This window comes from Megalobrama amblycephala, linkage group LG1, assembly GCF_018812025.1.
Source record: "Megalobrama amblycephala isolate DHTTF-2021 linkage group LG1, ASM1881202v1, whole genome shotgun sequence".
In the NCBI taxonomy this organism is placed as follows: Eukaryota; Metazoa; Chordata; class Actinopteri; order Cypriniformes; family Xenocyprididae; genus Megalobrama; species Megalobrama amblycephala.
In genome coordinates this window covers 6,093,814-6,116,813 of record NC_063044.1, presented here as the reverse complement: position 1 = coordinate 6,116,813, position 23,000 = coordinate 6,093,814, and the positions used below count along the sequence as shown (strand labels likewise).

The window sequence follows — 23,000 nt, the reverse complement described above, 5'->3', positions numbered from 1 at the left end:
TGAGCTTATATCCATCTAGGTTAAGAATATCAGTAAAAGTCCTATCATTAAGCCAGGTTTCACTGCAGCCAATAACATCAAAGCTACAATCAAGATTAGAAAGTAAAGTGGCTAATTCTTCATGGTGTTTAGACAAACTTCTAATGTTAAGGTGCATAAATGAGCAACTGTTTGTACCATTTAAGCTTTGTAATTGTTCAGGAGTATAATATCTGCAATTTAAATGATTGTCTATATCAATACAATGTTTTACATCCTCTCCATCATAATTCAACTCATCAAAGGCCATATGAAAAAATAGAATCATATTTAAATTGATTGATCAGAAAGTTTGCTTTACGAACCGCTACATTCGTTATATATTACAGACAACATGCAGAGTGCTGTAATGAAGGGGGGGGGGGGGGACTTCCCTTTTTATTTATAATGATGTTGCAGCTAGCATGCGATCTCTACGCAAAAGCTGTGTATCGCATGCTAGCAATGTATTCATTTAAAGGGATAGTTCACCCAAAAATGAAAATTCTGTCATCATTTACTCACCCTCAAGTTGTTCCAAAACTGTATAATTTTCTTTGTTCTGTTGAACACAAAGGAAGATATTTTGAAGAATGTGTTAAACTGAACAGTTTTGGGGCACCATAATATTTTTTTTCCTACTATGGAAGTCAATGGTGCCCCAAAGTGGCCTGAGGCCTGTTTCATAAAACAAGTTTGCCAAATAAGCTAGGCTTATTTCAGTTAGTTGATTTGGTTCAAAATAATCAAACTGACAAATAATCAGACTTGCTGAAATAAGCCTGGATTATTTGGTAAACTTGTTTTATGAAACAGGCCCCTGGTTACAAACTTTCGTCAAAATATCTTCCTTTGTGTTAAACAGAACAAAAGAAAATTATCCAGATGTGGTAGGGAGCAGGAATACATTTATTTCATACCAACTAACTTTTTGGAAAATGTTTAAATACATTACTTGGACATGGACACCTCTGATAACAGATCACTCTAAATTGTAATGTAGATGCATTTTCATGAGTAAAATTCAGAAAAAAAAAAAAAATCAGAACAGTGTAGCGGGGCAGGCTTCAGGGAGTAATTCAGTTACACCGGAGATTCCAAACCTTCAAGGAAAATGTATTAATGCTGACTACGCCACCCCTTTAAAATAATGGGAACTGAATACGGATAGTATCAGACATACACAGTCATTACCATGAAGGGCAGAGACAATGAGCATCAATATACAAAATGTTTATTAAATTCACGATGATCAGAAAACACTTAAAAGACCAGACAAAGATATAGCTGGAATGAGCTCAATGACCACAGCTGAGTACAGCAGTAACTGGAGGCTTACCTGTAACAAATAATCACAAGAACTAAACAATCAAATACACTAGAAAATTATACTAAAGCCTGATATGAAACAGAAGTCAATAAATTCAAATCATCAAGAATACACAATATTCCACGTAATTGACAAGACACTTGATAGAAAAATAAGTACAAAACAAATATGGAATATAATTCAAATCAAGCTAAACAAAATAATCAAATCAGTAAATAAAAACATACAATGGACAAAAACGAACCCACAGAATCACACCAACATGCGTACACGAAGCCGGTAATTTTTATAACTGGCTTTTGAGGGCAGGCCATAGCTCACCGTCCAACACATACAGAGGAGAGACAATCAGACCAGCTACTGCCACAGCCACTGGCTTCAGTGTGGGAAAAACAAGATAAATACACAAAACAAAAACAGCAAAACAGCAGCGCCGTCCTAAGAGCGCTCATGCAGAAAACAATCACCCAAATTTCCCCGTAAGAACAGCACGCTCTCAATGGAACAATCTTCCTATTAAAAACAAAGACTTAGTTAACTTATATTATATTATATTATATTATATATTCATACCAGGTAATGATCACTGAAACAAATAGTTGCTCACAGTAGGCCTACAATTCACCACAGCTTGGAACCAGAACAGCTGGAATGAAATAAACACGAGTTACCGTCACCAGCACAACATTACCACTTACAATCACATTCGACCTACCTGGGGGTAATCACAGCCTGCACACCACCGTGAAGCCTCAACTCTTTCTATTCCAGCTACAATAAACATACAATTTACTAAAGCACGTAAATGCACAGTAACATTGGCCACCCAGCTAAACATACCTTTGAATGGAGGCTCACGCACCTGAAGGGGCGGAGCTAGCAATGACACATCTCCAGGTGGCATAATCGCAGTCTTTAAATTGACAAGAATCGAGTGCTTATAGGCTGTCACTCTAAATATTGGGGAGGGAACTTATTAACCCCACCACAAAAGCTTTAAAGGGTCATGAAACCCCAAAACACATTTTTTGAGATGTGAACAGATATGAGATATGTACAGGCTGCACATCACTGAAAACACTAAAGGTACTTTTTAGAGCAAGGTTTAAAGGTTTGGTGCAACAGAATTATTAGACAAACCTTGATTTAATCTAGATTAAAACTTACTCCTTATTGGTGTAACCCACCGTTAATGTGCTTAATTACTTTGTTTTGCAGATAATAGGTTTATTTCTTGGAGGACATCAGTGATCCTGAGTTCAGTTTTTCTTGCACTCAGTGTGATTGCTGGATTACTGATCGCTGCGTTTGCTCATAAATACAGAGGTACAGTTCTTGTTTTCATGTATATCTAACTAAATAAGGCAGCCTGGGAATATTTTTTTATTTTATTTTTAGTCATTTTTCAATCATTTATTATTAAAAAAAGTTGTGAACAATGTCATTTCCACCACATCTAAAATGATTGTGTATTGTGTTTAATATCAATGTATGATGAAAACTTTGTTGGCTGGTTTCCTTGGTTGAACATTGCAGTTTTACAGGTAGGGTAAGTAGTTTTTCAGAAACACTGTAGGACATTATTGATATTTGAAATCAACCAAAAAAAACACCCCTCTCTTCATTGCTCCGCCTCCAAAACTCTCCCTCCAATCCTAACCACCCTGCTCTGTTTATCACAGATGACGGGCAATAAAATGCTTCACGAAAAATAAAGCGCAGTTGATGAACGAATGACAAGGAAGCACAAAAAATTAACATACAGTACAAAAGAGTAAATACAAACAAGAGTTCATTATTAGTCGCCAGCAGCTCCAGACAATAATGACACTTAAACACAGCGTTACTCACACGTGGAGCGCAATCAAAGCAGCCTCCGCGTCTGTTTTCAGGCCTTCCCATTAGGGCTGGACGATTAATCGAAAAGTACTCGAAATTCAGAACCTCTAACCGACGTAATTTTCCCATGTCGGTTATTTCTGTTTTTTAATCCTGTTAATAATTCCCCCCTTAAAAACATACTAGTGTGTGTATCCACTTGACTCCGCCCCGTCCAGACAGTGGCATAAAAGCAACACGGAGGTGAACGCCGGTTCAACATAGTGATGTCGCGCGAGCGATGAGCCTTGCGTCTTCACTAAACTTTGTCAGTTGTATTTGTTTTAAGGTTTGCCGGTTTGGACATTAGACGATCGGATGTGTATTATTATATCGAGCTACCGTGTTCACGCAACTGCATTGTGGCACGAATACTCATACAAACTGTAGCTTTATAAAACGTGAAGATCACACGCACAGAGAGGAACGCAGAGACTAGTTGTCAGCACTGTCCTGTGATTTATCACTAAAGTAGCCTAGAAACTCAACTTACCATAGCATATATTTTTCTACTTTTGAAGGAACTATTTACAACCCACAGCTTCACAATTAATAGAGAGATGGTATGAACTAAGTGAACTATGAGGGCCAAAAAGAAAAAAAAAATTCATTAATCGTAATCGAGGTAAAATGTTCAATTAATCAAGGTTTTGATTTTAGGCCATAATCGTTCAGCCCTACTTCCCATTTATCTCTCTCCAGTGCTGGAAAGCTTTTCTAATATTAACACAGGTCTCAAAGCGCTTGCCCAGTCATAAACCTTCATTCATTGATATTCTTTTGAGCTCTTAAGTATTATGTCTCATCTCTCTCTCTTTTAAGTATTAGGCCATTTATGACAAATTACAGTAATTCTAATTTTACATTATTCATGCAGTATTTTTCTGTTTTCTTAAATTACATTTACAAATGTATGTAAAATTACAAAATAATAGCGATAATAATTTGTAAAATCCCCACTAAATAACACAAAGGAACAGTTGGCATCATTGTATATAGTCATATTATATATAGTGTTGTAATTATTCTGAATTTTCTTCAGCACACAAACAACTAGATAATGAGAAGAACAGAATACAACATGAGGAATTTGTCTTTATTAAATCATTTAATTCAGTATTAATGTCCAGTCTGTTTTCATCCGCAAAATATTTAATCAAAATATGTTCTTTCACATACTTTTGTGTATATCTTAGTGTATATCTTGTGATTATATTCAAATTTAATGCTTCTGTTGACTGAATTCTTTTTTCTCTTGTCTGAATTTTCTTCAGAACACATTCAGCTACGGAATGAGAAGAAGAGAATACAAGATGAGAAGAAGAGAATACAAGATGAGAATAAGAGAATACAAGATGAGAAGAACAGTATACAAAATGAGAAGAACAGAATACAAAATGAGAAGAACAGAATACAAGATGGTGAATTTGTCTTTATTAAATTATTAATTAATTATTCATTTAAAGTGTGTTTTCAGCCATAAAACATCTACTTAATAATAATATCTTAATATCTACTATATCAATTAATTTTGTGTATATCTTGGGTTTGTATATTTGTAATGTATATTTATTCAGTCACAGATACACTTATATGATGTTAACACATCCTACACCATAAAAAAAAGCATTTTTACAGAGAAAATGATTGAACTGATTTCACTTTTTTATAAAACTGCTAAATTTCCTTAAAAATACAGACATTCAGACTACTGAAAAAACAGGATTATTCTTTTTCTTCCTTAAATAAAGGTAAATGTCATGAAGTTGAACCTGAGATGTCCATGAATATACATTAATATAATTAAGTAAAACTAAATAAAACACACACGCACACATACACAAATGAATTAAATTGGATGCACTGCTATAAAAAAAAGAATTTTTGTTTTCCAGTAAAAATATCTAAACATCATTAAATCAAGATACATTTACTTGACTGTATTGAAGTCTTATTTTCTGAAAAATTGAACAAAATTAGCTTCAAACTTTGAAGTGTTGCGAGTGCAAAGGTTTTGCACGTCCGTCTAGTGCATGTTTAGACAGGAAAACAATGGAAAAGTAGTGCATTGGAATGGAAAAATGCACGTTTCTGTGTGAACGAAATTACAGAAGAACAAGGACAAAAACCTGACAAACGTCTTGAAATACATCATCTGAACAATGTTTTGAGGCGTGACTGTAGTAAAAGTGGAATAATTGGCTCCGGCCGTTGAATTATTACAGAAATAATACTCACCCAAGGTGTAACAGCCGCTCAGCTTCACGTCGTGACCACATTACCACTTCAGGTGTGCATCATTTTTCTAATAATTCAGCGGCCCGTCATCAATTATTCCTTACAAGTCTGCTGTGTCGTGTCTTTTCTTCTTAGTAAGCAATAATGACCACTGACGACTTGAATTAAAATAAAGTTGAATTAAAATACTGAAGTTTATGAACTGGATCACACAGATGCAGCGCACACACATTGAATCAGTCACATGTTCTTTCTGCGCACTCTCACTTGCTCACTATGCATTATGGGTAGACTTTTCTTAAAGCTGAACAATCTAATAAATGGCAATTTAAACTTTATCTGTTATTATCAATGACAATTAATTAAACATTCTGTTATTGCTGTTATTACTCTAATTAATTCACAACATGCTGTTGCTAATGGTTAGTTTGAGGTGTTAATGTTGATGTTTATATGGTTATATTTGGTTACAGGTTTGTATTTTAAAGTTATATTAATCAATATCAATATACACTCACAGTATTATTACAGTAATACACTGTTAAATGAATTACAACAGGAGAACTGTAACTGTGCTTATATATTTCACTGTTAATGTTCAATTTAAGCACATTTTTGTAGTTCAAGGTCAGCTTGACTTCTTCCTGTTTCAGTCTAAACATGTCACTTCAGTTGATGGTCTCTGACTGTTTTTTCCATTAATGGTAAACGTTTGCAGTTCACCGTTTCTTTTACACATTTTTTTTTTTTTTTTTTTTTTTTTGCCGTGTTTAAACAACTAAATTATTATAACTTATTATTTGTCAGAGTTATAATTATGATGTAATTTCAATGTTATTTTCTCATCTTTTTCTTTATTTTCTTTAGAACGTGATCAACTTTTACAAAGTCAGAAGATTATTATTCCAAAAGGTGAATTTGTTTTTATGGCTTTATTAAAATATGAACTACTTTTGAATTGTTTTACAAATCAATGAATGAATACACTGTGCATCCATATATGTATACATTATATTTTATTATAAGATATACAGTCGTGCTCAAAATTATTCATACCCTTGGTAAATATGACCAAAGAAGGCTGTGAAAATAAATCTGCATCGTTAATACTTTTGATCTTTTGTTTTAAAAATCTACAAAAAAAAAACAACCTTTCATTGGAGAATAATAATTTTAAATGGGGGGAAAATGAGTGGAGTGAACTGAAGAGAAGAAGCACCAACATGGAGCTGGAATCTGAAGGATCTGGAGAGATTCTCTATGAAGGAATGGTCTCTGATCTCTTGTCAGGTGTTCTCCAAACTCATCAGGCATTATTGGTGAAGACTCAGAGCTGTTATCTTGGCAAAAGGAGGTTGCAAAAAGTATTGAATGAAAGGGTATGTTTGTATTTTTGTAAATTTTTAAATGAAAGATCAAAAGCATTAATGATGCAGATTTATTTTCACAGCCTTCTTTGGTTATATTTACCAAGGGTATGAATATTTTTGAGCACGACTGTAAACAGTGTAAAGTGTATCAATTAAAATGATTGATCTCATTATTGATCTAAAGATGAATTTTTTTATGAACTTCACACTTTCTGTTTTTAGCTCTCCCACATTTAAGAACACACAGAGGTGAGTAAAAACTGTTCATGTTTTATGACATAATTATTTATTCAAACAATTTTAATTTCCCAATGAAACAGGAAGTGTGTTTTCTATGGTAATAGGAAATGTGTATTGAACATAACTGGATCACAGTAGAGACAAGGAGATGAGCTCATTTCACTCAGCAACCAATCAGTCTCTCAAGATCATTGTGAGGCTATTAGGCCACACCCTAGCAACCATTTAGAGCACCCTAGCAACAAGTTCCATAGACTTACATTGAAAGACATCAAAGGAATATCTTTGAATGTGAATAAACTCAACTGTGCGCGAGAGACACAGATGAACACGGAGGCGCAATAAATCACCTGTCACGAATTAGAAGTTTAAAACGGTCATTTTTAAAGAGAAATGTCAGAGGATTTCGATATAAGAGAAGAGGAGCTTGAGTTTGTTGCACAGCCCTATTTGTTTAAACTGTGAGAGACGTCTAAACTTACAATACTCCTACATCCTGCATCATACATCGCTTCAGATTACTCATTACTTGCATACGGTCGTCCGACAGAAGCTAGTTATTTTAGTTTAAAAAGTTTTAAATATGGATATTTTTCTTACAAAACTGGACTGGAGTCATATGGGTTACTTTGATTATAGATGGATGCATTATTTTTGTTGTTTTTAAACACGCCCCCCATTCACTACCATTCTAAAGCTTGGAAGAGCCATGATATTTTTAAATATATCTCTGATTGTGTTCGTCTGAAAGAAGATAGTCATATACACCTATAGGATGGCTTGAGGGTGAGTAAATCATGGGATAATTTTCATTTTTGGGTGAACTATCCCTTTAATGCTAATCCATTCTGCCGCATCATTACGGTGCGTGTCCGCTGGCGCGGAGTTTCAAAGAATCCGACAGGAAAGTGAGTCAGTATGTAGCTGAAATAAGAAGGAGAGGCTCGCTGGTGAGTAAGTTCAGCTCTTTGGCGATGGTTATTTGCAGCCCCTCATTTCTTCCCTCGACCACACACCGACACACCCACCATCAATCTCTTTTAGGACCGCTGTAAGCTTCTCTTTGACTGTTAGTGTTTTTAAGACTGTCGTTTTGGCCTTGACATCTTCTAACGTTTTTCTCTGACACTGTATTTCTTGTCTGTTTAATGAGAGTTTTTTGATGACTGTGCTGTGTTTATCAGTTCTGGGCGACACACTCGTTTTACTTGTATTTGGCGCCCCCTGTTGTTGCAGGTGTATTATTAACATGTTGAAGTCTAGACCCTGAATATAAGACAAACCCATTTCTTCAGATGTATTTCCTAGAAAAAAACATCATCTTACAGTAAACATCGGAACAATACTGTAATTATTAAAACATCATAAAAACAAGTCAAAATGTGCTAGCACCATGCTAACAACATGTTAAATCATGTTAGCATCGCCTAGCTATGTGCTAAAACATGCTAAGAACAGGTTAAAATCTCCATAGTAACCATCTGTGGCAGCTAGCAGCTGCCTAACAACACCCTATTAACCACCCAAAACACTCAAGTAACCACCTAGCAGCACCATAGCAACCAATAGAATACCTTAGCAATCACCCACCGCCTAGCAATGCAGTATCAACCAGCCAGATTACCCTAGCAACCACTTAGTACACCCTAACAACCTCCTAGCAATGCCCTAGCAACCACCCATACCCTCACAACCACATAGCAACACCCTAGTAACCAGCCCAAGTACCTTAGCAACAGCCTGATTACCCTAGCAACCACACAGCAACACCCTAGCAACCACCCAGAGTACCCTAACAACCACATAGCAACAATCTAGCAACCACCCAGTGTACCCTAGCAACCACATAGCAACACCCTAGAAACCACACTGAGCACCTTAGCAACTGCATATCAACTGCCTAGCAACCACCCAGAACACCCTAGCAATAGCATAGTAACACCCAGGTAAACACCTTGCAACCATCTAGAACACCCTAGCAACTACATAGCAACCATGCAGAACACCCTAGCAACCACTCAGAATACACTAGCAACTGCATAGCAACCACAAAGCAAGACCTTAGTAACCATGCTGAGCACCCTAGCAACTGCATAGTAAAACCCTATCAACCACCCAAAATATCCTAGCAACTGCATATCAACTGCCTAGCAACTGCATAGTAAAACCCTATCAACCACCCAAAATATCCTAGCAACTGCATATCAACTGCCTAGCAACCACCCAAAACATCCTAGCAACTGCATAGCAACCATGCAGAACACCTTAGCAATCATGCTGAGCACCCTAGCAACTGCATAGCAAAACCCTTGCAACCACCCAGAATACCCTAGCAACTGCATATCAATTGCCTAGCAACTATACAGAACACCCTAGCAACTTCAAGCTTAGTTCAAACTTAAAACCTTCAGACTTTACTATCTAGTTTACAATTAATACAGTTTTTTTTTTAATTTTTGCTTATATGGTAAAGTTGCTATGATTCCTATAAAAATAAATAATTGTCTTTATTTTATTTTATATTCATCAGTAAAGCTGAATGTTCAATATTTTCTACAGTGAATGTGATTCTGGATGCTGATTCGGCTCATCCTCGTCTCATCGTGTCTGATGATGGGAAACAAGTGAAATATGGAAACAGACGGAAAGAAGATGGAAAAGACAGGTTTAGTGAAAATCTTGGTGTTCTTGGGAAGGACGGATTCTCCTCAGGGAGTTTTTACTTTGAGGTTCAGGTGAAGGATCAGACTGAGTGGGATGTAGGAGTGGCCAAAGAATCTGTTAACAGGAAGGGCTGGATGATCAGTCTGAGTCCTCTGTATGGATACTGGATTGTGGGTCTGAGATATGGGAAGTATGTGGCTCGTGATCCTTCATATGTCCCTCTTTCTCTGACAGTGAATCCTCAGAGGGTCGGGGTGTTTGTGGATTATGAGAAGCGTCTCGTCTCTCTTTATGATGTTGAGTCCATGTCTCATATCTACTCTTTCACTGGTCAGTCTTTCACTGGGAAACTCTATCCATTTGTTTGTTTGGGGTTTGAGTCGAATAAAAACTCCACACCACTGATCATCTGTGATTAATGAGATCAGTGAATGAATTTACATGATCAGGTGAAATAAAAGGAGATGCAATAAAAAGTGTAACATCAATAAATATTAAATATTATTTACACTATCAGTCAGAAATGTGGACACAAAAGAGTGTCACATGATCACCATCACTCAGTGTTCACAGTCACATGATCACTGATCATCATCTCCTCTAATAGACCTTATGCACCTGAGAAATAAGCGCGCCGCCATCTTTATAATGTCTTTGAACTTCTGTTTTTGCAGCAGCAGATTTTAAATGAGCAGTTCATTCATAAATACGCAAGATCGCTATGGAAATACAATCCGGAAGTCAAAAGACAACGTGTGCAGTGCTGAAAAGGGGCGGAGCTACATAAGATCTATAAGATCACACTCCTCACAGTCACTCTTCCTCTGCCTCGACTGTGGATTCAGACTGTTATACCTGTGATACTCAATGATAGTTCCTGTCATACTCCAGAGATCTCCTTGTGATTTTATATAAATCATGCTTAAATATACATTTGAATTTCTGTACAAGATAAAGGCTTTACTTCATCATGAATAATGTTCAGATCTGGATCAGATGATGAATGAAGAGCATCATGAAGTGATCGTTCAGTAACTGTTCCTCCTTCAGCAGTGTTTGGTGTTTGTTGATGAATGTCCAGATTGAGCAGAACTGGAATCAACAAACTCAAATATAAGATATTTCATTTGTGTGACATGTTTTACTCACTGCATCAAGTTTATTATTGATTTTCATTTTTTATTATTCATTTAATTTCATCTTAAGAAAATCTTTCACCAAAAAGGGAATTTCTGTCTTTCTAACCGTTTTTATTTTCTATTAATCAAAATGTTGAGATGTTTTCAGTCTTTGTGTTTCACAGTATTTATTCTCTCATCAGGACTAAATGATTATCTTTGTGTTCCGAGACGATTATATACAAGGAAACATTTACAGCCCTGAGAAATGCTGAAAAACAGGTTTCTAAAGAAAGATTTAGGATGTTACAAAGACAGTGATAAAACTTTACTTGTAAATAAATATGAAGATACTCGTCTATAGCTCTGACTGATTTTATTTATTCATTTATTTTAAGTTTTGGCTGCTCTGAAATGGGTCACACTGTTGACATTATCTAAGCAGTTGAATAAATACGCTAGAAAACACTCATGTAAAGATGTGTTTATTGCACAGTTCAGTTAAATAATAAAGTTTGTCCTTACATAAAGAAAATATATTTCCCTATATATGAATGATCAATATATGACATGATAAAACAGCATATTTTAAAATAACAGAATAATATATTGTGTAAAAATATTACAATATATTGAATAATACATAAGGAATTACCAATTTTTATATATTGAAAAATATGTGACAATATATTTACTAACATATTATGTACTTTTATATTCAGTAATATAATACATAATATAAAGAGTTATATATGATCAGATATGGTACTGCATATTGCATAAATATTTATTCATGTATAAACAAACATATATAGAAAAATACATTATGTAATACATTTCTTATATAATTATTTACATTTTAAATGTTTTATATTTTCAAGCTAGTGAAGGGATGGATTCTGGAATCCACTGCCACTTAAATATATCTTTTAAGTTATTAATCAACATATATCTTTCTGTTAAATTATTTGAATGACTTTTTCAACGTATGTTAAAGCATTTCTTTTCCTTTTCAAACACTAGAAAATAAGTTTGAATATTGTCTGTACCTCTGACTGAGAGAAAAGTACATGTTATCAGTATTTTTTAGTTTCCTGCTCAGAGCAGAGCTCAGATCAACTTCAGCCCTGGAGAAGCAGTGAATCATGTGTATCTGTGTATGTGCGCTAAGTGTTTTGTGCAGGTCTTTTGTACTGTTGGACAACTGTCTCTCTGCTCGAGACCAGCAGACGTCATGTCATGACCCCAAAAAGATAACTAGTACCTAAATCCAGAGTCCCCTCGTCAGCATCGTGACGAAAGGAGATCTTCTTATTATCTGTCCACGTGTGGAAAATTTCTAATCTTGTCTATTTTTCTTAGCCAATCAGAATCATTCAACCTGAATTAATGACGTAGTTAGTTGACTCTGTTAGAGTATAACTGTTGTGGAAATGTGAATGTACGCGGGGCGGCCTAAAAACTCCTTGTGAGACTTGAAGCTGGCTTCTGCTGATGAAACTGCAAACTATTCTTCATTAAATTTTTCTTCAATTTATAATTTATTTAAACTTTGACTCCGGGTCTTTATTCAACATATCTGGTTTCAAGGGTAAAAGCCTAAACTGTTTATCCCCAACACTAGTTATCAACAGCACAAACACACCTGCATACTGAAGTATTTATCAGAGAGACTATTACTGTGCTGAAGAGTGTATACAGACTTTACTTCTTAAATAAAGTATTAATGTGTAATGATAAGGATGTAAGTGTTAATGGTGTTTATCCACTTGTCAATCTAACCTCAAGCTCGACTCTTCAGCACAATGGTCACCCCAAAAACTCACACATACCAGAAAACCTTTTAAATTCCAAAATAACAGGACATTAAACACTAACAGATCTCCATCTATATTAATATTGAGCAAAACACATGAAATAACACTTAATTTGAACATTTACTCTCCTTTAACAGTCAGAAGCAAAGCATGCTGGGAAACAGAAGTCTGTTGTAACCACTGATCGTAACTCATTCTGTGTGTGTAGAAACATTCACATTTAAATGGGAACATGTATGTGCAATATACGTACACAACAAAGGATCAAACTTTATGAATATTACATGTAATGCTATTTCTGTCTTCCTTTCAAAATGTTTCATATGTATCAATATAGTCATACATGGTCAATGCATATATTTCAGTATATTGAAAAATATAAGCACTAGTTTCCCATATATGGAAATGAATTATGTAATATCTTGCATTATATTTTGCAGTATATTCCCATATATTTTTGTTCTGTAAGGCTGCCCTCTTTAACTTACGGAAGAGGATTAGGGCCAAGCAATAATAAAAAAATAAAACCATCTCGAGATTAAAGTTGTTAAATTTCGAGAAAAAAGTCGTTAAATTACGAAAACAAATTTGTTAAATTATGAGAAAAATGTCATTAAATTTCGAGATTTAATGAATTTGTTCTCGTAATTTAACAAATTTGTTCTCGAAATTTAAAGAGTTTTTTTCTCGAAATTTAACAACTTTAATCTCGAGATGGTTTTATTTTTTTATTATTGCTTGGCCCTAATCCTCTTCCGTATTAACTTGTTCAATTGAATGTCTGAAGAAAAGAGTTTGTTGAAATACACAACACTGAAATAAGAGCACAGTTTATCAGATGTGTGAGAAAGTTGTGTTCATTTCTATATCAACAGCTGCCTGTGTGTTTTCTTTCAGAGTCATAATTAGTCCATATATTTGAATTATTAAAATAAACTGATTTAGCATCATTACAAATTTATAGCAATCTAGCAATGGACAAGAAAAACATAAATTTTCATAGGTCTATATCTGTTTGTTGAGGAGAGGAGCGAGTTAAACTGTTGATTGAAGACTAATTTACAGTGAAAATCCAGAATGGGGTCACACACACGAGAAGCGCAGCGCCACACCATGTCTTTAAGATCTGAACAATTTGAGCAAATTCTAAACTGCATTTTTGCACCCTTGAAGGGCACTTCAGGACAGGGACACTATTAGTAGGAGGTTCCTATAGACCCCTTAATCGCCTACGTCACTGTGACGTCACCGCTCTAGCTGGAGGCAAAACATAAATAAGAACTAATAGCGGGCGCGCTAAAAGTTTGAGGTTTTGACTTTAAAATGTCGTCTTGTTGTGTTTTTGGCTGCCAGAATAGAAGGAACAGGACTTTTGGTTCAAAACTAAAGTTTTACCAGATCTCGGCAGACATTCCCTCACAGAAATCAAAAAGATAATTGTGGTTGAAAGCAATACGGCGTACAGACTGGACGGAGACGATCATAAATAATACTCGTGTTTGCAGTGCACACTTCATATCAGGTAAAATAATCGATGCATATGTAATGGTGTGTTGGTTTTATCTAGTACAAATCAGCACGTTTCTGTTTTATAGGTGAAAAGTCGCCAACTTTCAGCGCACTAGCTAGCTTAAATGTTAAACAAACATACAGCGATAGATGTGTGCCATCCTTTGAATGGTCTCTTAAAATAATCCACATTGCTAGCCATAATCATAGTTAGCCCAGCGTTAGGTTACATACATTAGACAATAAGCCTTGACAAAATTCCCCAAACCACCCGAAAGTAATTCATATGTTGTCTAGGAAATATCCAAAACTTAAGTTAATTTACAAAAATAGCTGTTACGGTCCCGCAGAGTCAGTGACTGTACATATTCGGACAGTTCTGAACCTTCTTCTGCATCTATGTTTAATAAATCCCTCCTAAAACATGCTAGCTTACGCTTGTCAACATTGAGTCCAGCGTCTCTTTTTGCTTCCAGCTAAGCCCCGCCCACCAGGAAACGTTGCAATGTTTACAAACTTTTAAGGGGTCTATAGGCAAAGTACACATGTTGCATGAGACCCCTGAACCACCAGGAGCCCCCCTTTCTCTCAAAGTTGATTTAATGACTAGGGCTGTGTGATTAATAGAGTTTTACTCTCATTTTTGGCCTCCAACAATTATGAAAACATGATCCCTTATTCTGTTCCTTTCCTTTAAAGCAGGGGTCTCAAACTCAATTTACCTGGGGGCCGCAGGAGGTAGAGTCTGGGTCAGGCTGGGCCGCATCAAGTATTCCACAAAAAAGGAGCACAACTGATCCAATCATCTCAATCTTTATTATTAACAGTTCTTCAACATTAACATTTCTTCCAAACATGAACTGTTCCTCTGAATTTGAACATTACTTTCTGAACGTTTTTTCATGAACATGAACGGTTCTTCGGAACATAGGCTTCTCTTGCCTACTCCTTGCTGCCAGAGACCTGGCAGCGCTTCCTCTCACACAGCTGAGACATTTGGCTTGAGGGAGGAAACAGTTGAAACCCTCAGTATGGCTTGAAGATGCTTATCAGTAAGTCTGGACCTGTACTTTGACTTATTGAAGTTCATGGTGGAGAAGAGCTTTTCACATAGATAGGTGCTACCAAAAAGGCACATGGTCCGCTTGAACATCCTGGAGAGCTCAGGGAAGGTGGGTGGCAATTCTCTCAAAAACTGTCCAAGCTTGTCTGTGTTTCCATTCACCTCCCTGAACTTGACTTTGAGTTCAGAATTTCACTGCAGGTCAATGAGCTCCATTTGAAGTACAGGAGGAGCATCTTGCACATCAAAGGAGAAGGGGTCAGCAAAAATTTGAAAAGTGGCTCTGTGTGTCTTGAAGTCTGCAAACCTACGATCAAATTCCTCCTGTAGCTTCATAATGGCATCAGCATACTTATCACCACTGAATGGTGTGCCCACATCCATGAGTGCCTTGCATGCAGGGAAATGACAGAGGTTTGTCTGAGAGAGCTGGGCTTTCCATAACACAAGTTTTGTGGAGAATGCTCTCACATTGTCATAGGCAGCACTGACAAGCTGCCCCTGGCCTTGTAACTTCTTGTTCAGTACATTCAGTTCCTGTGTGATGTCAACAAGAAAAGCAAAGTCCATGAGCCATTTGGAATCACTTAACAGAGGAACAGCCATCCCATCCTTCTCCATGAAGACTTTCACTTCTGCACGCAACTCAAAAAACCTCTTCAAGACGTTTCCCCTACTGAGCCAACGTACCTCTGTAAAGTAGAGCACATCCTCATATTCTGACTCTATTTCCTCCAAAAAGGCACGGAACTGCCGGTGCTTTAAGCCCCTAGATCTGATATGGTTGATGCATTTTACAACAACAGACATCACATTGTCAAACCTCAGGCATTTGCTGCAAAGGGCCTGCTGATGGATAATGCAGTGCAGAGCAATGGCCTCCTCCACATTCTCCTCTTCCAGTTTTCTTTGAACAAATGCCACCAGTCCATTTTTCCTTCCTGTCATTGATGGCGCTCCATCAGTTGTTATTCCAGCAAACCTCTTCCATGGCAAACCAGAATCCTCAATAGCACCACACAGCAGGCGGAATATCTCCTGAGCGGTGGTCTGACCATGCATTGGAATCACAGCGAGCAACTCCTCGATCAATTCAAAATTGTCATTAACACCACGGACAAATACTGCGAGCTGCGCAGTGTCAGTGTTGTCCGTGCTCTCATCAAGAGCAACAGAGTATGCACAAAAACGTTTGGCTTTCTCACGAAGTTGAACATATATGTCTTCTGACAGGTCAGAAATGCGCTTTGCCACTGTGTTAGCTGAAAGGCTGATTTTGCTAAACTGATCATTCTTTTCTGGACAGACTTTACTTGCAGCTAGTAACAAACACTTTTTGATGAACTCGCCTTCCTTGAATGGCTTTCCGGCCTTAGCAATAATCTCACTCACCGTGTAGCTAGCTTCGACTGCTGCTTCATTCTCTTTTTTTGCTTTCCTAAATAACTCTTGTTGCCTCAATAGACATTTTTTAAGATTGGCAACCCGGTTCTTTCTCTCATCTCCCTGGTATTTTGTATACTCCTCAGCATGCCTAGTTGAGTAATGACGTCTGATGTTATATTCCTTATACACCGCAACTTTCTCTGTACATATGAGACACGTAGGGGTGCCCCTGTGCTCAACAAAAAAATATTCTGTCTCCCACTTTTCCTGAAATTGCCTGTGCTCGTCACCAACCTTTCTCTTCACAGCACGTTTTGAGAGCGACATGACTGGAACTGGGTGATAGCATATATTTTCCGTTCACTTGGTGTCACACACGTTTCAACAAGTGATGGGTCGTTCGCGAATGAACCGGCTGGTAGGTGAACGTTGCGAGCTGGCTTGTATATCTGAAGAGCCGACTCTTTAAAAAAAAAAAAATCGTCATGTAATAATGAAATAATTAATCATTTTAATTTTATTTAAAATAATATACTAATTCAAAGAACAATAATAAAAAAAATGATATAGGCCTAAAGGCGCACACATTCGTTTCGACTGTCTGTTCAGCCTCACATTCTGTTCCTGTCAATCCCGCGGCGTCAACCAGTTATACTGCAGGAGCGAGCCAACTCACACAAAGTGTAATTTCTGAAAGCAAATATCTAATAAAATAAAAATAAGGTCAGCATTGTGTGTGTGTGTGTGTGTGTGTGTGTGTGTGCTAGTTATTATACATAACTAGTGACATGCATAGCATGCTGGTTATAACATGGAAGAGAGAAAAAGAGGGATCAGTTTAATTTATTTTTCTTTAATATGGGTTTTATTATGTTGTTCAGATTCAGATTGTATTTGTTTTGAATGTTGTTTCTATACATTAAAAAGTTGTAATTTAAATGCAAATGTTTAATAGTATTCTTTTTTTCATAACAAATCAATACATTTTTAAAGATATTGTGAGACATTGTGAGTATGAGTTCATTTAATAATTTAATTAGAATTGTTTTCACACCTGTCAAAGTCATAGTTAAAACATTTATTTTTTAAAGAGCCATTTGTGAGCTAAAAGAGCCGGGTCTTTTCAGCGAGCTGAGTCAAACGAGCCGGCTCACGAAAAAGAGCCGGAATGTCCAAGTACTTCGCGGTTGGCTTGACAACCATTGACAACAAACGCCGCCGAAAGCTGTCACGAGATCTATGGTAGCCCATAAGTGATAACAAAATAAAACAAAAGTGCAGCGATCGCGGCATACGCAACGACTCAGCAAAAAGGTGCGTTTCAGAATAACTCGCGGGCCGCACTAACACTAAACTTTGATGTCAAGTGGGGGGCCACAAAATATCATCCCGCGGGCCGCGAGTTTGAGACCCCTGCTTTAAAGTGCTGCACTGTCGCCCTTCCTACACAACATCCAAATCAGTCAAACCAGGTGCGTTGCATCTTCAGCTTTTCGCTTCGGAGCCGAACGGTGTTTGTTCCTGTTCTCTGCAAGCGAGTGTCTGCTAGAAGACGAGTCAAGCTTTTTGGTTGAACTTCTCTTTTTTTCCGAGTGCGGGTGAACAGCACAGCAGCGGGGTCGAAGTCCTCTCTTTTTCTGTTTTTGTTTCGGTTGCCGTTTTTGAGCAAATAGCTGTTTGACAGCGTCAGAAGGCTGTTCTCACGGCCGGTACGCCTTCAAAGAGAGAGAGAGAGCACACGACAGGCTGCACACAATCCCTGTCTGTGTTGCGGTGGCCGTTCCCCTGCGTGATTCAGCACTTCTAAAAGAGTAAAGTCCCTGAAAGAGCTTACACAAGTAGATTCGCGTCTTTTTAAAGATGACATCCTACTTGTGTTTCTGGATGCGGTCGTTCCTGTCCTCACTGACGGCCACGATCACCGTTTCACATGTCTGGGCGCGTGCTGAAATGATGTTCGTGGGTGTTCATGTTTTCATATGAGAACATGATCACGTGGACACGCCGGTCGTGACTCTTCTTTCTCCGGGAAGCTTGAGTCCCCTCTGTTGTTGGACAGCTGCCGCTTGTGTGTAAAAGCACAGCCGCGGGTCTGTCCGACACTCTGGGAGACCGTGGAGATCAACGAGAGCAAACCTCTCGCTCCTCTGCGTGTCGTGTGCCGTCGAGCTGCCGGGCTGCAGCGCGGGTTGTCACGGCAACCCAGCGCTCGCTCGGCGCTCTAGATGCGCGGTTCCCTTGCATAATCTCCATTGTAGCGCCCTCTCTGGTGCACCAGAAGAGGTCTACTTTGCTGATATGGCTTGGGTGACATGAGGTTGAGGGGTTCCTTCGGGAAACCAACCCCCTAGGGCCCCTCCCTCTCTAGCGCATTGCAAGCTGTGCAGTTTCTGGATTGGATTGCTGGTCCTTTTCATAGGGGAACCTAGCATTTCATTCAGAGCTCCAGCTGAGGGACAGACGTCGATTGCAGCATCGGAGAGAGTGCTGTTATGCTCTGGAAATGAGGGTGACGCTGCCCACTGTAATGGTGTGTGCTTATGCTGACTCAGATTCGGAGTTTACAGCCATGCTTTCCTGGGTCTTCCAGATGTGCATAGAAAACTTGGCAGTATGGGGGTATATTGGTGCCATAAATATGGAATGCCAAAGGTGCCAGAATCTGCATAAGTTTTTCCTCTCTCACTACCCTCTTGGATGGGGTGGCTGTACACAGACCACACCCACCCTGCATGTGAGGCCAAGGCACTCTTTTTGCATGAGGGTAGTTCTGTGCTGGGGTTGAGCTGCGCTTGTTGACTAACCGTGATCAAAGTCACGGCGCAGGCCCTCAGCCAGACGATGTCCACCTCAGTGGTCCAGAAGTGCCCCCTGGTTTACCTTGTGAGGTGTGAGAGGTTGTCAAGCTAAATGCTTTCTCAATGCTCCCATCTTACGAGGTGGCCTTTTCGGTGACACTGTCGAGGACTGAGCCCAGCGGTTCTCCTCAGTTAGTAGCGGATCGGGGAGCTTCCCATGACAAACCATTGAGTTCCTCTTGGGCCACCCCTCAGTCTGCTCGTCGCCAAGGGTGTCGTCCCCTGCAAGAAACTCCGGCCCAGCAGGCTCTGCTGTATCCATTGCAGGGAGATGACGCCTCCCGTCTCTGCAGCTGTTTAAGTGGTTGGTGAGAATCACCCCTGAGACGGGCGACCCAGAGATGGGTGGGGCTGCTCTTCCACCCCTGGAGGAGGGCCGGGTGGTAAATCCTTTTATTGGGTTTGTTTCTGTTCCGCCACTGACCCAAGAGGCAGCGGTACCCAAATTTAAAAGAGCAGTTCCTCCATTTCCAGGTCTGAAGAGGGTTTGGAGAGCAGTGGGAGGAGAAAAACCTCACCACTCTCATCCCCCTCTTCTGTCGCCAGCGGACAGCAGCGAGCAGCGGGCAGCCAAAGCCTCGACTGCTCCCTCTGTCCATCCGTGGAGCCAGGTAAGTGTTGCCTAGCACACTGTGACGCCGCTTCGGGCCGCCTCACAAAGAGAGCCCCCCGAGCCGCGTCCCTGTGTTCCACCTCGCTGCCCTGCTGCGGGTACACCGGTGGTCCCTTTGGTCCCGCTTGTACGGTCTCTGCGAGCCGGGTTAGCGCTCCCCAGTCCGTCTCGCTGGCTCCTTCGGACCATCAGGGTCGGCTTTGCGATTCAGTTCGCCCGGCATCCCCCCCAAGTTCAGGGACGTCCTCTTCACTACAGTGAAAGATGCCGATGCCCCTGTCCTGCGTGCGGAGATCGCAGTCCTACTGGCGAAGGACGCGATAGAGCCGGTCCCTCCAGCCGATTTGAGGTCGGGGTTCTACAGCCCCTACTTCATTGTACCCAAGAAAAGCGGCGGGTTACGACCGATCTTGGACCTGCGAGTTTTGAATCGGAGCCTCCACAAGCTACCATTCAAAATGCTCACGCAGAAATGCATTTTCGAGTGCATCCGTCCCCGAGATTGGTTTGCAGCGATCGACCAGAAGGACGCGTACTTCCATGTTTCGATTCTTCCGCGACACAGGCCATTCCTGAGATTCGCGTTCGAAGGTCGAGCATATCAGTACAGAGTCCTACCCTTCGGGCTGGCCCTGTCTCCCCGCGTCTTCACGAAAGTCGTGGAGGGAGCCCTTGTTCCCATGAGAGAACAGGGTGTTCGCATTCTCAACTATCTAGACGACTGGCTCATTCTAGCACAGTCTCGGGATCAGTTGTGCGAACACAGGGACTTGGTGCTCAGTCACCTCAGCCAGTTGGGGCTTCGGGTCAACTGGGAAAAGAGCAAACTCGCCCCAGTGCAGAGGATCTCTTTTCTCGGTATGGAGTTGGATTCGGTCGAACAGATAGCACGCCTCACAGAGGAACGTGCTCTGTCGGTGTTGAACTGCCTGAATACGTTCAACGGCAGGACAGCGGTCCCACTGAAGTTCTTTCAGAGGCTCCTGGGGCATATGGCGGCTGCAGCGGCTGTAACACCGCTCGGTCTGCTTCATATGACACCGCTTCAGCACTGGCTTCACGGCCGAGTTCCGAGATGGGCGTGGCAGCGCGGCACGTTCCGGGTGCCAGTCACTCAGGAGTGCCGCCAAACCTTCAGTCCGTGGTCGGACCCTTTGTTTCTCCGGGCAGGAGTGCCCCTAGAACAAGTGTCCCGGCATGCTGTGGTTTTCACAGATGCTTCTGCCACCGGCTGGGGTGCCACGTACAACGGGCATGCAGTCTCAGGGGTTTGGACGGGACCCCATCTGCATTGGCACATCAATTGCCTCGAGTTGCTGGCAGTACGCCTTGCTCTGAGCCGCCTCAAAGGCCTGCTTCGGGGCAAGCATGTACTGGTCCGTACGGACAACACTGCGACCGTTGCGTACATCAAACGTCAAGGTGGTCTACGCTCCCGTCGCATGTCGCAACTCGCCCGCCATCTCCTCCTGTGGAGTCGGAAGCATCTGAGGTCGCTTCGCGCCATTCATGTTCCCGGTGTGCTCAACCGTGTGGCCGACGAGCTATCACGAGCTGCGCTGCCAGGAGAGTGGCGACTCCACCCCCAGGTGGTTCAGCTGATCTGGAGAGAATTCGGAGAGGCTCAGGTAGACCTGTTTGCCTCACCAGAAACCTCCCACTGCCAGTTGTTTTACTCTCTGACCGAGGGGACACTCGGGACAGATGCACTGGCTCACAGCTGGCCCCGGGGGCCTGCGCAAATATGCGTTTCCCCCAGTGAGCCTACTTGCACAGACCCTGTGCTAAGTCAGGGAGGACGAGGAGCAGGTCTTGTTAGTTGCGCCTTACTGGCCCAACCGGACCTGGTTCCCAGAACTCTCACTCCTCACGACAGCCCCTCCCTGGCCCATCCCTCTGAGAAAAGACCTTCTTTCTCAGAGAAGGGCACTCTTTGGCACCCGTGTCCAGACCTCTGGAAACTCCATGTCTGGTCCCTTGGACGGGATGCGGAGGTTCTAGGTGACTTACCCCCTGAGGTACTTAACACCATCACTTCGGCACGTGCACTGTCTACGAGACGTGCTTACGCCTCAAAGTGGAACCTGTTCGTCGAGTGGTGCTCTTCTCGCCGGGAAGACCCCCGAAGATGCTCGATCAGAGTCGTGCTTTCCTTCTTGCATCAAGGGTTGGAGCGTAGGTTGTCCCCCCTCCACCCTCAAAGTCCATACTGCTGCTATATCCGCTTACCACGACCACATAGATGGCAAATCTGTTGGTCAGCACGACCTGGTCATCAGGTTCCTTAGGGGGGCGAGACGGTTAAATCCTGCTCGTCCCCCCTCCATACCCTCTTGGGACCTCACTCTGGTGCTGAGAGCACTTCAGATTGCTCCCTTTGAGCCTTTGCTGTCAGCAGACTTAAAGATTCTGTCTATGAAGACTTTGCTGCTGGTGGCATTGGCCTCCATCAAGAGAGTAGGGGACCTGCAGTCTTTTTTGGTCGACGAATCATGCCTGGAGTTCGGGCCGGGTGATAGCCATGTGGTACTAAGACCCCGGCCTGGCTATGTGCCCAAGGTTCCTACCACTCCCTTCAGGGACCAGGTGGTGAGCCTGCAAGCGCTGCCCTCGGAGGAGGCAGACCCAGCCCTGGCTTTACTCTGTCCAGTTTGCGCTTTGCGACTGTACATAGACAGAACCTAAAGCCTCAGGACCTCAGACCAGCTCTTTGTCTGTTATGGAGGCCAGCAGAAAGGAAAGGCTGTCTCCAAGCAGAGGATGGCCCACTGGATAGTGGATGCCATCGCCCTGGCTTACCAAGCTCAGGGCGTGCCCTGCCCGCTCAGGTTGCATGCTCACTCCACGAGAGGTGTCGCATCCTCCTGGGCGCTGGCTCGTGGCGCCTCGCTGACAGAC

At 40.9% G+C, this 23,000-nt stretch overlaps 1 protein-coding gene across 2 annotated transcripts in view; it reads left to right on the top strand.

Moving 5' to 3' along the window:
* The window catches only part of LOC125262344 (butyrophilin subfamily 1 member A1-like), a 36,390-nt gene extending 24,085 nt beyond the window's left edge, over positions 1 to 12,305 (top strand). Inside the window, exons 6-11 of one of the 2 annotated variants that reach the window (XM_048181066.1) lie at positions 2,567 to 2,674; positions 4,501 to 4,647; positions 6,332 to 6,376; positions 7,057 to 7,083; positions 9,634 to 10,068; positions 10,413 to 12,305. In XM_048181066.1, the coding sequence (XP_048037023.1) occupies positions 2,567 to 2,674; positions 4,501 to 4,647; positions 6,332 to 6,376; positions 7,057 to 7,083; positions 9,634 to 10,068; positions 10,413 to 10,429 (779 nt within the window). In that variant the 3' untranslated portion in view covers positions 10,430 to 12,305. Of the gene's footprint in view, positions 1 to 2,566; positions 2,675 to 4,500; positions 4,648 to 6,331; positions 6,377 to 7,056; positions 7,084 to 9,633 lie in introns of both variants that reach the window. The other variant, XM_048181059.1, reaches the window with a different exon arrangement.
* Positions 12,306 to 23,000: the final 10,695 nt, after the last annotated feature.